The 14,937-nt window shown below is 36.1% G+C and overlaps 2 protein-coding genes across 2 annotated transcripts; one reads left to right on the top strand and one right to left on the bottom strand.

The window, feature by feature from the left end:
- The first annotated feature begins 3,208 nt into the window (after positions 1-3,208).
- Positions 3,209-6,135, top strand: LOC110885367 (serine hydroxymethyltransferase 6). Its single transcript, XM_022133048.2, has 3 exons — positions 3,209-4,432; positions 5,150-5,657; positions 5,748-6,135. Exons 1-3 carry the CDS (start codon positions 3,368-3,370, stop codon positions 5,972-5,974), a joined length of 1,800 nt encoding a protein of 599 aa, XP_021988740.1. The 5' UTR covers positions 3,209-3,367; the 3' UTR covers positions 5,975-6,135.
- Positions 6,136-12,252: 6,117 nt separating this feature from the next.
- On the bottom strand, positions 12,253-13,691 carry LOC110885366. Its single transcript, XM_022133047.2, has 2 exons — positions 13,164-13,691; positions 12,253-12,963 (listed from the first exon to the last, which is right to left on the bottom strand). The coding sequence occupies exons 1-2, from the start codon at positions 13,509-13,511 to the stop codon at positions 12,379-12,381; spliced, it is 933 nt and encodes a 310-aa protein (XP_021988739.1). The 5' UTR covers positions 13,512-13,691; the 3' UTR covers positions 12,253-12,378.
- Between the last annotated feature and the right edge of the window lie 1,246 nt (positions 13,692-14,937).

The following is a 14,937-nucleotide window of genomic DNA, read 5'->3' on the forward strand; positions in this document are numbered from 1 at the left end:
CGCACGCACATCACCCACTTTCCACATGGCAATACCCCAGCCGTTGATTAAAGATCGCGATCCGTGTGCTCTCACATTCGATTAAGTAATTAACGGGGGGAAAAATAACCGCTCACGGAGTTAGCATTTTCCGTCAATATTTCAATAACAAGTTTTCCCGCCCAAACTTCGGCTATAAATAGGAGAATAATTCAGGTATAATCTTCAAGTTACATTCACTTCACTTATACTTCTTCTTCTTCATATACCGATACTTATTCTCACGCCGGAGGGTGGTCACGGATAGAACCCCCATTCTCCCCGTGGCAAGTCTAACGGTGGTTGTTTTGCAGTTGTCGTGAAGAGAAAAAGACCTATCACCCTTGAACCGAACGAGGAGAAACCAACCCTTTTTATGCAGAACCTAACCCCCTGGTTTATCTGATTCCGGTCATTTAACCAGTGTTTCTTCAGGACTGGATTAGCGCGGTGGCATTTTGGTAAATAACATCATTTTTATTACGTGGGCGCGCTTCATTAAGGGTAAAAAAGGTAAAACACCATTTCTCACATAAACGCCATTGAAAAAAATAAAATGCCCAATAAATACAAAACACCAATTTTATCAAAGCGTAATTTTTTCTGGGTTTTTATTTAAGCTCTCTGGCTACAAAAATGCCACAAAATATGAAACACCATAATATATAACGCCAAACCTTACATACGAAAAAATGTTAATTACATTTTTTGTTATAAAAATAATATCCCGCCTAAACTACGCGCCAAAAAAAAATCTATAAATAGAAACGTCTCACCACCCTCCGTTTATCACACCAAAAAAACACACAAAAAAACACAGTGGTTGCTAAAAAAATACAACCCAATGTAAAACGCCAAAAAATACAACGACGGCAAAAACATCTTTTCTTTGATACTCAGTAATGTTCTGCATGAAGTTTCGCTGAATGATTTGTTACGTGAATGTAGAAAGATTTTGCTGCAAGAGATGGACAAAATTGAAAAAAGAGGGACTGATGACACCCAAATGTCATTCTGTCATCTTTGTTCTTGAAGAAGGTTTGGATGATAAGAAGAGACTTATACCAGTGTAAATGCTACTTTGACTTCGAGGATTATAATGAAGACGACGGACAGATAGCATCCACCCACAAACGGTTGATCTATATCTCCAATATCCACAAAGACACTTCAACACATGAACAAAGAAAATAAACAACGCCAAACCCAAAACGTCATTTATTTGTCACAGTTCTTGTAGTTTCAAAGGACAAAAGAGACTGATGACACTGAAGATTTAAATAATAAATTGCTTCTACTTTGTTTTTTTTATTTTCTTTATCTGTTATTTGTTTTGTAATTTCAGTTAATAAACAACAAAAGTATTTTAACAGTATATAATAAAACGCCAAAATGAGCAAATGCTTGTAAAATGCCATAATGCCATAAAAACCCCCCAAAAAAACAACAAACTATAATAAAATTACTTTGAACAACTACTATTATTAAAAAAAATAAACAAATATGCGTGAAACAATGTGCAAAGAATATAAAACAAAAAAAAAGTCCAATCGTTAGCTAACCGCCATTGGAAAACAAAACGCCATAATTACAGCCGTCAAAAGATTTGACGTGTTACACCATAAAACACAGTTGAGTCTGAAAACAAAACACGGTAAAACTGCAAAAAACAGTAAAATGAAACGAAGGAAAACATAATTACTAACATTTATAATATTAAAAGCCAAATTCTTGGGAAATTTATAAGGGTGTAAGGGGCACTCCCCTAAGAGGGGAGTCCCCTCTCTTACGCATAACCAATCCTCGTGTGCCACGTCAACTCCCCTCTTAAACTCCCCTCACACCCCAATTTGATGGCACCACTCCCCTATTAGGTGACTTGGCTTTTTATTAAAAAAAAAGGAATAAATTGATTGGTTTGAGAAGAGGCTGGCCCACCATCACCCCCTCTCCTTCATCGGTGAATATGCCCCGAGTCCACACCCCGATCACCCCCTCTCCTTCTTCGGCGGCACCCTGTCCCCGCATGGGGTCACCGAGGGTGCCCCGGACACCCTAATATTTAACTTTTTCAAAACGCCATATTAAAAGCCATGATCTCTAGACTTAGGGGTCAAAATGGTTAGTTATAGAGACCATGGGGGCAGATATGTTAAAAATTCTTATTTTAGGCTAATATAGTAAAAGTGATATAACCAAAGGGACCAAAAACGTAATTTACTCAAAAAAAATAATTATAACGTCCATTCCAATGCAATTTGTTTTATAATAATAATAATATTTCTTATTGTAATAATACTAGTTATTTATATATATATGTATTAATTTGAAACATATGGATGAATAGTGCTACAGTAATTTTTCTTTTTTTTTTTTTTTTTTTTTTTTTGATCTTTGACTTTCTCTTTTTGTCTTTTCATTTTTTTTTTTACTTTTAACCTTTAACTTTCAGTATTAACTCTTGCGACCCTTTAACTTTCTAAATACTTTTTAACCGAGTTTTACGTCTTTATTTTTATTTACGTGTTGATATAAACTTAAGTTGATTTTCGTTTGGACATAATTTTTTTTTGTGTTTTCTCAACTTTCAGTATTCATTCACACTGACAACCCTTTAACTTTCTAAATACTTTTGTAGTCGGTATTTTTTTTTTTTTTGTCTTTTTGCTTTTTTTTCTTTTTTTTACTTTTAACCTTTAATTTTCAGCATTGACTCTTACAACCTCTTAACTTTCTAAATACTTTTTAATCGACTTTTACGTCTTTATTTTTATTTACGTGTCGATATAAAGCTTAAGTTGACTTACATTTCGACATAATTTTTTTTTTTTGTATTTTCTCAACTTTTAGCATTGACACTGACAACCCTTTAACTTTCTAAGTACTTTTGTAATCGAGTTTTCCGGTCGATGTAAAACACGTGTCGACATATTTTTGTACTTACGACGACTTTATTTTGTAAGTTTTCTCTTCCGACTGTTATATCGAATCAAAAATCGGGTCGCCCCGCCGCAAAGCGCGGCTGTAACCCACTAGTTATTATTATATACGGACAATAATATATAAATACATGAATATAAATTATAATAGTCTTAGTTATACACACGATGGCTTTTATGAATCTAGTCCACTTACAAATTGCAAAAACTGTATGCTACGCATAAACTTGCATAGATTAAGAACAAAACGCATATTATGTCCAGGTTCATCCCCCTTTCCACCACCATTACCAAACCACAACTAGCCAACCTTCAATCCCATCTCCCAACATCATTCCAACCTCTTTCCAGATCATTGATCAGAGGTAAACAATATTCAATTTCTTCCAAACTTCAATTCAATAATTAATATGTCGCGCACTTCACGTTCGAACGACTCAATTTGTTTCCAAATCGATTCAACTTTCCATTCCATTTCCCGCCATCTCAATTCACCTGCTGCTATTCCACTGCAGCTAATGGATCAACAAACCCCTACCGAAACCAACGGCAGCAACGAAAACAACAACATCGAGCAACACACGAATATTGGAACCAACGATGAAGAAGAAGATGAAGAAAACTTTCGTATTTTGGGGCATCCAATGCATCTCAAGAGACAAAGAGACGACAGCAATAACAGTAACAACAGTAACGGTACCAGTAACAGCAACGGAGGTACAACAACTGAATCATCCTGCTCATCGACGTCATCAAAACGACGCCACATCGATCAAGTAACCAGTCTCGAATCGCGTAGACAAGCGGTTCGAGCCTGGGGGAACCAGTCGATCCAGTCGGCTGATCCGGATATCTTCGAAATGCTAGAGAAAGAGAAACAGAGGCAGTACAAAGGTATCGAACTAATCGCTTCAGAGAATTACGTATCTAAAGCAGTTATGGAGGCTTTAGGTAGTCATTTAACTAACAAGTATTCTGAAGGAATGCCTGGTGGAAGGTATTATACTGGGAACAAACACATTGACGAGATCGAATCGCTCTGCTGCCAACGCGCATTGGCAGCGTTCGAGCTTGATAGTAATAGTTGGGGGGTGAATGTGCAGCCGTACTCATGTACGTCTGCGAATTTTGCGGTTTACACTGGGTTGTTATCACCTGGTGATAGGATAATGGGGTTGGATACGCCTTCGGGTGGGCATACTAGTCATGGGTATTATACGCCGAATGGGAAGAAAGTGTCGGGGGCTTCGATTTTCTTTGAGAGTTTTTTGTATAAGGTTGATCCGAGGACGGGTGTTGTGGATTATGAAAAGGTTGAGGAGAGAGTGATGGATTTTCACCCCAAGATACTTATTTGCGGTGGGAGTGCGTATCCTAGAGACTGGGATTATGCTAAGTTTAGACAGATTGCTGATAAATGCGGCGCGGTTTTGATGTGTGATATGGCTCAGATTAGTGGTCTCATTGCTGCCAAGGTGAATTGAATTGTTTTTGTTTTTGTGTTTGTTATCTCATTGTTTTTCCTTCATGAAAAATGTTTTATTGTTGTTCTGTAACATTGTGGTGTGTTCTAATTAGAGGCCAAATAGTTAGTTCACCAAAGCTATTGCATTTTGAAGTTGTATTATGATTATTTAGGGGTCAATTAATTAGTTTAGTAGCAGTAGGTGCATGCAGGGGCGAAGTATAGAAGGGGCGCGGGGGGGGGGGGGGGGGGGGGGGGGGGGTTGCCCGACCCCGGAACTTTTCGCTCAGTAGTGTTATATATGTAGTTTTCGTATAATTTTTTTTGGGTATATACGTTTTTCGACCCCGGTTCTATAGAAACTTTTGGGTATATACGTTTTCGACCCCCCCCCCCCGGTCATTCGGATCAAGCTTTGCCGCAAATTGATTCTGATTATTTTTGTAACAGGATTCTGTTTATTTAGGTGTATACTGATCATCTAGGGGCCATATAGTTAGTTGACCAATGTTATTGCATTTTCAAGTTGTATTCTGATTATTTAGGGATCAAATAATTAGTTTAGCAGCAGTAGGTGAATGCAGATTGATTCTGATATTTTAGGTGTAAACTGTCAAGTCCTTAAATGGTCAGAATTGATCTATTTTTTATTACTCATATCGTGATATCAGTTACAAAACGCGATGCAAAACATCCCTTTAATAATCTTGTGATTGTTATCTTGCAGGAATGTGCAAGCCCGTTTGAATTCTGTGACATTGTAACTTCGACTACACATAAAAGTCTACGTGGTCCTCGAGGAGGGATTATTTTCTACAGAAAAGGGTATAAGCCGACAAAACGAGGCATGCTTTTGAATCAAGGTGATAGTAGTGACAAGTATGACTTTGAAGAAAAGATAAATTTTGCTGTATGTTCTGCGCTTCAAGGCGGACCACATAACAATCATATTGCAGCCCTTGCAATTGCTCTAAAACAATTGGCTACACCTGAGTACAAGGCATATATGCAACAAGTTAAGAAAAATGCTCAGGCTTTGGCCTCTGCTTTACTCAGAAGAAACTGCAAGTTGGTCACAGGAGGGACCGATAATCATATGTTACTTTGGGATCTTAGAAACTTCGGATTGTCCGGTAAAAACTTTGAGAAAGTATGCGAGATGTGTCACATTACTGTCAACAAGATACCCATATTTGATGATCATGGAACTATGGTCCCTGGAGGTGTGAGGATCGGTAAGTAAAAGATCTCGTTTTCTTTGTCATTTTACATAATTAGTCTATTACGAAAGTTGATGTCTTGACGCGATATTTTAAATGGACCAGGTACACCTGCAATGACCTCACGAGGCTGCTTGGAGTCGGATTTTGAAACGATGGGCGGGTTTCTGTTTAGAGCTGCTTTAATCGCGAGGTCAATCCAGAGGGAGCATGGTAAAATGGCAAAGGGGATCCTGAAAGATGGTCTGGAGAACAACAAAGACATTGTTGATCTACGTACGCAAGTCGAAAACTTTGCTACTCAATTCGCAATGCCCGGGCAAGATGTGTAGCTAGTGAACCCTTTTCGTCGACGTAAATTGTACTTTGACAACCCTTTATTAGTCTAATCTAATGGTACCAAATATTTATAACACGGTATCAATTTTCTTGGTTGTATCTGTAAGAACCTTGATGGGTTAATAGGGTATTTTTAAAATTTTATTCCAGTTTATTTTTTTTTTTCACAACTTCTGATATAGGTAGATGTCATTGTTCAACTTGTCAAAAACAAAACTTGTGTGATGTTTGCTAGAGTTGAGAATCATTGTGAGTGTTTTGTAGTCATGTCACTGTCCGATTTTGCTGCCATATTTTCTGAGAATCAAAAGAAGAGGAAAAAAACAAAATGAAAAAAAGTAAAAATTATAAAAAGTGTGTTCAAAGAAAAATTGAATTTTGATTTGTCAATGGTTGAAGTGTTTGCAATGATACCATGCTGATATTCGTGAACAAAGTATCTTTAAGAGAATAAATGCTTTATATTTTCTTTTTCATATCCAATCTTAACAAGTATATAAGTATATGAATACGATCACAAACTGAACAAGATAAATAGGGCTTTAAACGAATCGAACGAACGAACACAAACACATAGGCGTGTTCGTGTTCGTTCATTTAACTTTAACCGAATACGAACACAAACTCGAACATATAATCTAACACATTTTTTTGTTCGTGTTCGTTCATTAAGAAAACAAACATGTTCGTGTTTGTTTATGTTCGTTCGTTAAAGCCTAAACGAACAGTTCAAGAACATAAACGAACATAAACAGATAAAAAATTAACTGAATATATTTGAATAAACATAAACAAACATAAATTAACATGATTAGACAAACATAAACAAATACAAATGAACGTAATTAAATAAATATAAACAAACACGATTTAACATTAGTGAACACAATCAAACAAGTCTAATATATTATAGTTCATTCGAAAACACATATAAATTAGGGTTCATGATACTAAATTTAAGTAGTTTTTATATATATAAATATTAAGTAAGTGATCAGTTATGATCTAAGAAAAATTTTAAAATTTCTTTTTTTTATTACTAGAAAACTTAATTACTAATTAATTATATTTATATAAGTAGTTAAAAACCTAATATTTATATAAACATAACTATTTATGTATTTACTAAATATAAACGAACGTATATAAACGAACATTCATGAACATAAATGAATGTTCACGAACATAAATGAACGAACACAAGGTGTGTTCATGTTTGTTCCTTTAATTAAACGAACAAAATTTTTTGTTCATTTTCATTCGTTTATTAAATAAACGAACATAAACGAACTTCCCGCTGAACAAGTTCACAAACAGTTCATAAACATTCGATTTGTTTACATGCCTAAAGATAACTTACAAGAGATGCTCAAAATACTACCATTACATGCTGAAGTAAATGAGAAAAAAGTCAAAAACATAGGCACAAAGATAGTATATGATAGATGTAACAACTCTTTAACGTCATGTTTAAGGGCTTGTTTGGCTAAGCTTATTTAACTCAAAAAGAATTTTTTTGTTAAAAAGACTTATTGATTTATTACTTTTTGAAAAAGAGTTTTTAGAAAAGTGTTTGGATTAGCTTATGGGGTGGGAAAAACCAATAAGTTAATAAGTTGTTTTTTTTAAATAATGTTTGGATTAGCTTATGAGTGGATTAGCTTAGGGCATGGGGTAATTCTGTAATTGTGTTTTGAAAAGTTACCAGAAGTTCCAAAAAGTCACAAAATACTAGCTTTTCAAAACTAACTTTTCCTTCTATACAAAAAGTTGTTTTAAAAAAGTTCTTTTTAATTACCAAAATATTATTTTGAGTTATTAATTTTTTCATAAAAGTCAATAAATCAGTAAGTTATTTTCAAAAGCTTAGCCAAACATACTCTAAAAGTATCACTGATAAAATAACAAATTTAAAAAAAAAAAACTGTCAAAATCAATTATATTTTTGTTTATATTATAGAAATTCAATAATAAAAAGCGATAATATTTATGGAATGAAACTTAAAGTCTAGTTTTTTCATGATTGTTTCAGAAATGAAACAATTACTTCCCTTCTGTTGCAAGTACTTTCATAGTATTTATAATCTTTCTGTTCCTATAAAGTTACTTTTTAGGTTGTATTAATATTAGAATTCGCATTATAAGCAGAAATTGTTTTATGGGTCTTGGGACACCTTGTCCCTTTCTCTAAGCTGAAATTGTGGGCCATATTATTAGGACACCTTGTCCATTTAAATAGACATCTGCTATACGGGTTGTATAACTTTATACGATCCGTATAGAGCAATAATAATTTCCAACGTCAGTCAAAGGCTAACAATGTTGTTATATGTGAATCCTATACAAGTCGTAAAGACCCGTATGAAATACAAGGTAGTACGATGTCAGAAAGTGATGGATGTGATATTACGTCAGCCCTATACGAGTCGTATGGAGCTTTGGTGAATGATTGGTTTTGGCATTGCAGAACATTCAAATATTCTTCTTTCTTTCTTTCTTTCCACAAACGCTTCTTTCTTTCTTTCGACAAACGCTTCAAACGATTAGTGATGTGTTGGTTCGACCTCTGTAACAACTCACAAAAACATCCTAAAACGCTCCGTAAGTGAAAAACCAAACCCTTATAACCTTGTTCTATATAAAAATCAAATAAAAACTGAAATTTCGTTCTGTCGCGGGCCGCGACCAACTAGGGGAGGTCTATCGCGGGGCGCGAGAGACTTGATTTGATCCAGACACGTTGTGTGACACGTGTCGTACATGTGTCAAGGCTAGGGGTGACATGTGCCGCGAAGGACGTCCTTGGGTGAGTCGCAGGGCGCGAGAAACCCACGAAATAGGTCAAGGGCGGATTTAGTCATTAGTTCAAGTCTACTTTTACATCCTACTGGTCAGGGGCGGACATAGCCTTTAAATAGGGGTAGCACCCGCTACCACTTGATGCCTGGGTGGTAGTGTAAATTTTAGAAAAAATTGACGTTTTTTTTATTTCGTTACCCCTTTTTTTGAAACGTTATCCCTTAATATTTTTTCTAGATCCACCACTACTACTGGTGATTTATTACTGTACCCCATGCAAAATGTCAAATGAGGATAGAAAGAAAATAATTAAAAAATAAAAATGCATCAAACCTCTTTCATTATAAAGCAAAATTACTTTTGAGATATATTCACCATTATATTTAGAATCTTCCACATTTTTTTAGGAGTTAAATGCTTGGTTGGTTCCTGTGGTTTTTAAAAATTGCAGACTTGGTCCTAGTGCTTTATTAATTACACGCGTGGTCCTAAAACTTGTCAAAAATGAACTCGGTTGGTCCCAGCCCTAACATCAGTTAGACTTCTCAGTTATGTGTGTACAAAATGACTAGATTGCCCCTGAATAATTAAAAAAATTCAAAAATATATAAAGATACCCTCATCTTCTTCCTCACCCCACCCCCTCTCTCTCTCTCTCAAACCCACCACCACCTCCACCTTCAACCCAGACACCAAACACCACCCCAACCACCAACACCAACCCAATCACTGCCACTCATACCTGCCGACCACCTCATTCACAGTTGTCATCGTCTCCGGCAACCTCCGACACCTGAACCCCTCTTATAATTGTCATCGTTTCCGGCAATCACTGCCACTCATACCTGTCGATGAGACCCGTCTCCTTTTCCTTTTATAATCGAACCCCCGACACCTGAACCCCTCTCCCCCAACACTGTATAAGTAGATTGTTGTGATGCCATTGAACACAGTTCCAAGCTTCAGTTCATACGCAATCACAACCAAATTCCATTGACCATCAGATTCTAAAAGAACAAATGTAACAAAGGTTTTTCATGACTTAATAGTTTGGTGTGTTAACATAATCGTAATAATCTGGCCGGAAAAACGAATCACCAACCGCCGCCCTCCAATTGTTGCCCTCCACAAACGAATCACCAAAAAGAGATGGCCCCCTGTTCATAAATCGTAAGATCCGATCAACTTTTATGAATATTTTTGTTACATTATGTTCGTAGATTCAATCTGTATGTTTATGTTTAGATAGTGATGTTCGTAGATTCCGGCAATGGGGTTTTCGATCTAGGGTCTGAAACAAAAAATATATCGATCAGATGCTGAAGTTGGCGAAAGAAGGGTGAATCCGTTGCTGAAGTTGGCGAAAGAGGGGAAGCTGGAGGGGCAGGAGAATGGTGGGTTGGTGATGAAGATGATGATGCTGATGAAGATGATGCAGAGGTTTTTAATTGTTCAAGGGTAATATAGTCATTTCATACATAGTTAACTGAGGAATTTAACTGATGTTAGGGCTGGGGACCAACCGAGTTCATTTCTGACAAGTTTTAGGACCACGCGTGTAATTAGTAAACCACTAGGACCAAGTCTGCAACTTTTGAAAACCACAGGGACCAACCAAGCATTTAACTCTTTTTTTAGAGTAAACTGCCATTTTGGTTCCTGTGGTTTGAGCACTTTTGCCATTTTAATCCAAATCTCAAACTTTTTAAATCTGGGTCCCCGTGGTTTCACTTTTATTGCCATTTTAGTCCAAAATCCAAAAACCCTTTATTTTGACTGTTGAAAGCTGGTTGTTTTGTCCTTTTATGCAGGGGCATTTTGGTCATTTTAATTTTAATATAACATCTGGGTATCAAACCCATATTCTACAAACCCAAACCATCATCTTTTTTTTCCCATCTGGTTCTCCATTTTTCCAAATTCTTGTGCTCCATTTTTTCAATCTAGACCAGTCACCATCTCAAATCTGGGTATCAAACCCATCTTCTACAAACCTAAACCATCATCTTTTTCCCCATCTTGTTCTCCATTTTTTCAAATTCTTGTTCTCCATTTTTTCAATCCAGACCAGTCACCATCTCAAATCTGGGTATCAAACCCATCTTCTACAAACCCAAACAATATATATTGAAATCAAATTCAGATCATAGATGTCAACGGTTGGATCTTCAACATCATCATACTGGTGCTACAGATGCAACCGCTCCGTTATCATCCAAACCCACCTCCAAGATTCATCTTTATCGTGCCTAGATTGCACCGGAGGCTTCATACAACAGATCACCACCCCCGTTCTTTCCCCCCTCTTTCCCTCTTACTCACCATCACCGCCGCCGTAGTGGCGGCGCCTCCGTGCCGGAGTTCTGCTTGGAAAGAAGGGAGGAAGAGGGGGATTAGGTGATGGTGTGGTTGCCGGAATGAGAACGGGAAACAACCGTCGCCGCCTGACACGGCGCTGCCTTTGTCTTTGCCGGAAATGAGAGAGAGAGAGAGAGAGGGATAGAGAGAGAGAGATTGTTATGTGGGTGAGTGTGTGATCATTTACTATTAAGCACAGGGGCTTGGAGAAGTCCTTACTGCACCACCAATCTTCTGAGTAAATTAGTATCTTTTTTGATGAAACCAGTAGTTATAGATGGGTGTGCTTTGAAGAGATGAGAGAGGGAGAGAGAAAGACAGGGGTGGTGGTGTAGTGGTGGTGTCGTGGTGGTGCGGTGGGGATGGTGGTGGTGCAGTAGGGGTGGAGAAGAGGTGGAGGCTGTCTTTCTGGTGGGGCGGTGGCGGGTGGAGGAGTGGTGGCGCTGCAGATCCGGTTAGGGTTTGGGTTTGTTTAAAAAAGATGATGGTTTGCACTCTGCAGATGTTTGAAGAGAGAGAGAGAGACAGGGCTCTTGCTTTAATATGTTATATTAAAATTAAAATGACCAAAATGCCCCTGCATAAAAGGACAAAACAATCAGCTTTCAACAGTCAAAATAGAGGGTTTTTGGATTTTGGACTAAAATGGCAATAAAAGTAAAACCACAGGGATCCAGATTTAAAAAGTTTGAGATTTAGACTAAAATGTCAAAAGTGCCCAAACCACAAGAAACAAAATGGCAGTTTACTTTTTTTTTTTATTATTTGATTGAAATTTTGTTTTGTACTATGAAGCATATATTTTTTTTCAAAATTAATGAAAAATATCAGCTTTATGTAGAAGCTACTTCTGTCATTCCTAATATTCTTCTTGTTTTCTGATCTTCTTTTAGTAATATTTCAATGCGGGAATCATATTCCCTTTCCATTTTCTACTTTGAATGTTTTCTAGTTTCATAATTTTCAAAATTCATCATTACATGGACATGACCAACATCATTTCCGTTACTTATAATATAGTTACATAATATCAAATCATAGTTATAACATAAACTTTCATTGTCGATAGTTTTGGCTTGTCTTAACCTAGTAATACCAGATATTTATCTCTAACAAAATGGTACAAATTTAAATCTCATAAATTGAACAATAAATGAACTTTTGTATTAGTAAGAAGTGTGTGTTCCTGTAAAAAATCACTAAAATATATAATACTATATAAAATTTCCTATATTTGAGTTCATAAGTCCGAGAGCATCTTTCTACTTGCAACCATCTCATCAAAGAAGTCATCAAGCTGGCCAATCACATTCTCAACTCCACATTTCAATACCCCAAAACTGTTATTTAACATTTCAACCCTCTCATTTCGATCATATTCCACTTCCACCCTTTCAACTTCTGTTTTGAGTTCATCTATAATGTTTACCGAATGGCGAAACTCGTGAAGCAAAATTCCCAACTGCGCGCCTTCACTCTCCTTCATTATTTCATGTAATCGTGCAGCCGAGACCATGAAACTCGACCTGGAAGCTGATTCCCCTTCGTTGCACGCGTGTGTATTATTGCCTTGGCTTGATGATAAGCTTGTTTGAGAGGAGCAATAAACTAGACCACTCAATAAGATACTTAAAAGCAATGAATTTGTGTTCTTTAGTGCATGAAGAAGTCCTCTAAAGCCATTGAATCCTCTAAGCTTCGATTCGCTCAAGACATTCATGTTGAACCTCATTAGTGACGGTTGAATTCTTGTTTCGATCAAGCTTCGGTTTGCTTCCTCTAATCCCACTCTTTCCCTTCGGCAAATAGTGATCGCTCTAAGAACCTGAATAAAAAAAAAGTTTTAAATTTTATTTTCTAGTGCATAAACATTAAAACATGTAATCTTTTTTTAGAACAATGGTAATTTTATAAAAATAAGTATGTGTTGTGTTGTGTTGTGTTGTGTTGTGTTGTATTGTATTATTTCATTTATTTTAGTAATAAAACTTATCACGCTGAGTCCCAAAGGAAAAAAGGACTTACTTGGCGCGACGATTGGTTGTTTTGGAGGGAATAAGAGATATTAGTGCCGGCGGTGTAGTAGTTTTCCATGTTGGAAACACCCGTCCTCAGGACGTGACACACGTCCCAAAGACGGGTGCTTTCGTCCATGTACTCATCCAGCCATTTTTCGCCACCAGGCAAGTGTAGTTTTTGTACAAGATGTGTCAATTGGTAATGGAAAGATTGAAGTAATGAGAGGACATGTTGAAGGAATTGGATAGACATATAGTTATGCGCGTCAAAACGACAACAAAGATCGTCAAGGCTTTGGGTGAGGTAGTCGTAGAAGCCGTTGACGGACGTCACGGTGAAGGAAGAGTGGTGCATGGTGGTGGTGGTGGTGGTTGGTGGAGGAGGAGGAGGAGGAGGAGAATATTGGGATATTAAAAATGGAAGTTGTCAAAGTGAGAAGTGAAGAAGGGGAAGAATAAAGAGTTGAGAGCTCAGATTTCAGTATTATGAAAAGGATTGGTAGTTGGGTGTAATTATGGGTGTTTCCAATAGAGTGGAGGGTATGATTGTGAATATGCTACTTTTAATGTTTTAATGAGTATAAATGTACTTAATTGAAATTATTATGAAAACAAATACCGATTTATTTTTGTGATACGAATAATATATTGTAGTATAATTTAGATGTGGTTTCGGATATGTGATTAGCTATAAAAGATAATACGTATGATTATATATTTATTTGATTGTTTGTAATAATATATTGTACTATAAGAAAATGCATGTCGTTTAAGGAGTAGGATCAAATACAAACTACATTTTGCATACAAACCGTAAGAACCATTTAAAAAGTGTCACGTGGCATCCAACCCATTATAGAAAAATGATAAAATGATATCCTAAATAATATCAGTTATATTGAATTTCCTATAAATATGCTAACACGCAATTAATTCTTTATTTGAATCTTCTTTTTGTTTTCAATGTGCTGATTAAGAAAAGTGCTGATATCATTCAAATGTGTGCTAAAATCAGTTATCTTGATTAATTTTTATGTGCTAATATAATTCGAAAGTGCTACTTTTATGTATGTATTGTTTTGTTATGTGCTAATTTAACTTTTTTTAAGTGCTAGGATCTGTTCTTACGGTTTGTAGGATAAATATGGTTTGTACCAGAACCAACCAATAGTTAAACATAATGGTTTACATGTAAAGCAACTTTAATGCATCGTTCAGTTTTAAATATAAAGAAAACAAAGCTAAAACAATAATAAACAAAAGGAAGAAGAAGAGGAGGGTGAGAATGACTTGTGTTTAAGAGTTACTAAGATGACTTAGTGTCGAAAACTCAATGCAATTTAAAAGATAAAAATAATCTAAACACTCTTGTTCTAAATGAGCTAAGCTCAAGCTTAAACAAGTCATTTTTTACTCAATTCATTTACAACTCTAATACAAAATGATAAAATGTGATAATTTTACAACTAAATTCTCTATTTAGAGATGACTATACTTACATTATATTATGTTTAGGGTAATGGCAGACACATTATTTTTTTATTAGGGCCAGTTTTTCTTCGGCGTTCGAACATCTCTTAAGTCAACGTGTGAGTTCTTGGTTAAGGTTGAGTCACATAAATAGTGATTGTTTTCATTAAAACCAGTAAGACCAAGAACTACAATGAGGTTTTTAGGTAGGATAACCACGAAAATGTAACACATCGTTCCATAACCATTTAGAAAGAATAATTGAACTTGTGTGACACAATTTTCATTATTCTCACGGTCGATCCACGATC

Source organism: Helianthus annuus, chromosome 10 (genome assembly GCF_002127325.2).
Source record: "Helianthus annuus cultivar XRQ/B chromosome 10, HanXRQr2.0-SUNRISE, whole genome shotgun sequence".
In the NCBI taxonomy this organism is placed as follows: Eukaryota; Viridiplantae; Streptophyta; class Magnoliopsida; order Asterales; family Asteraceae; genus Helianthus; species Helianthus annuus.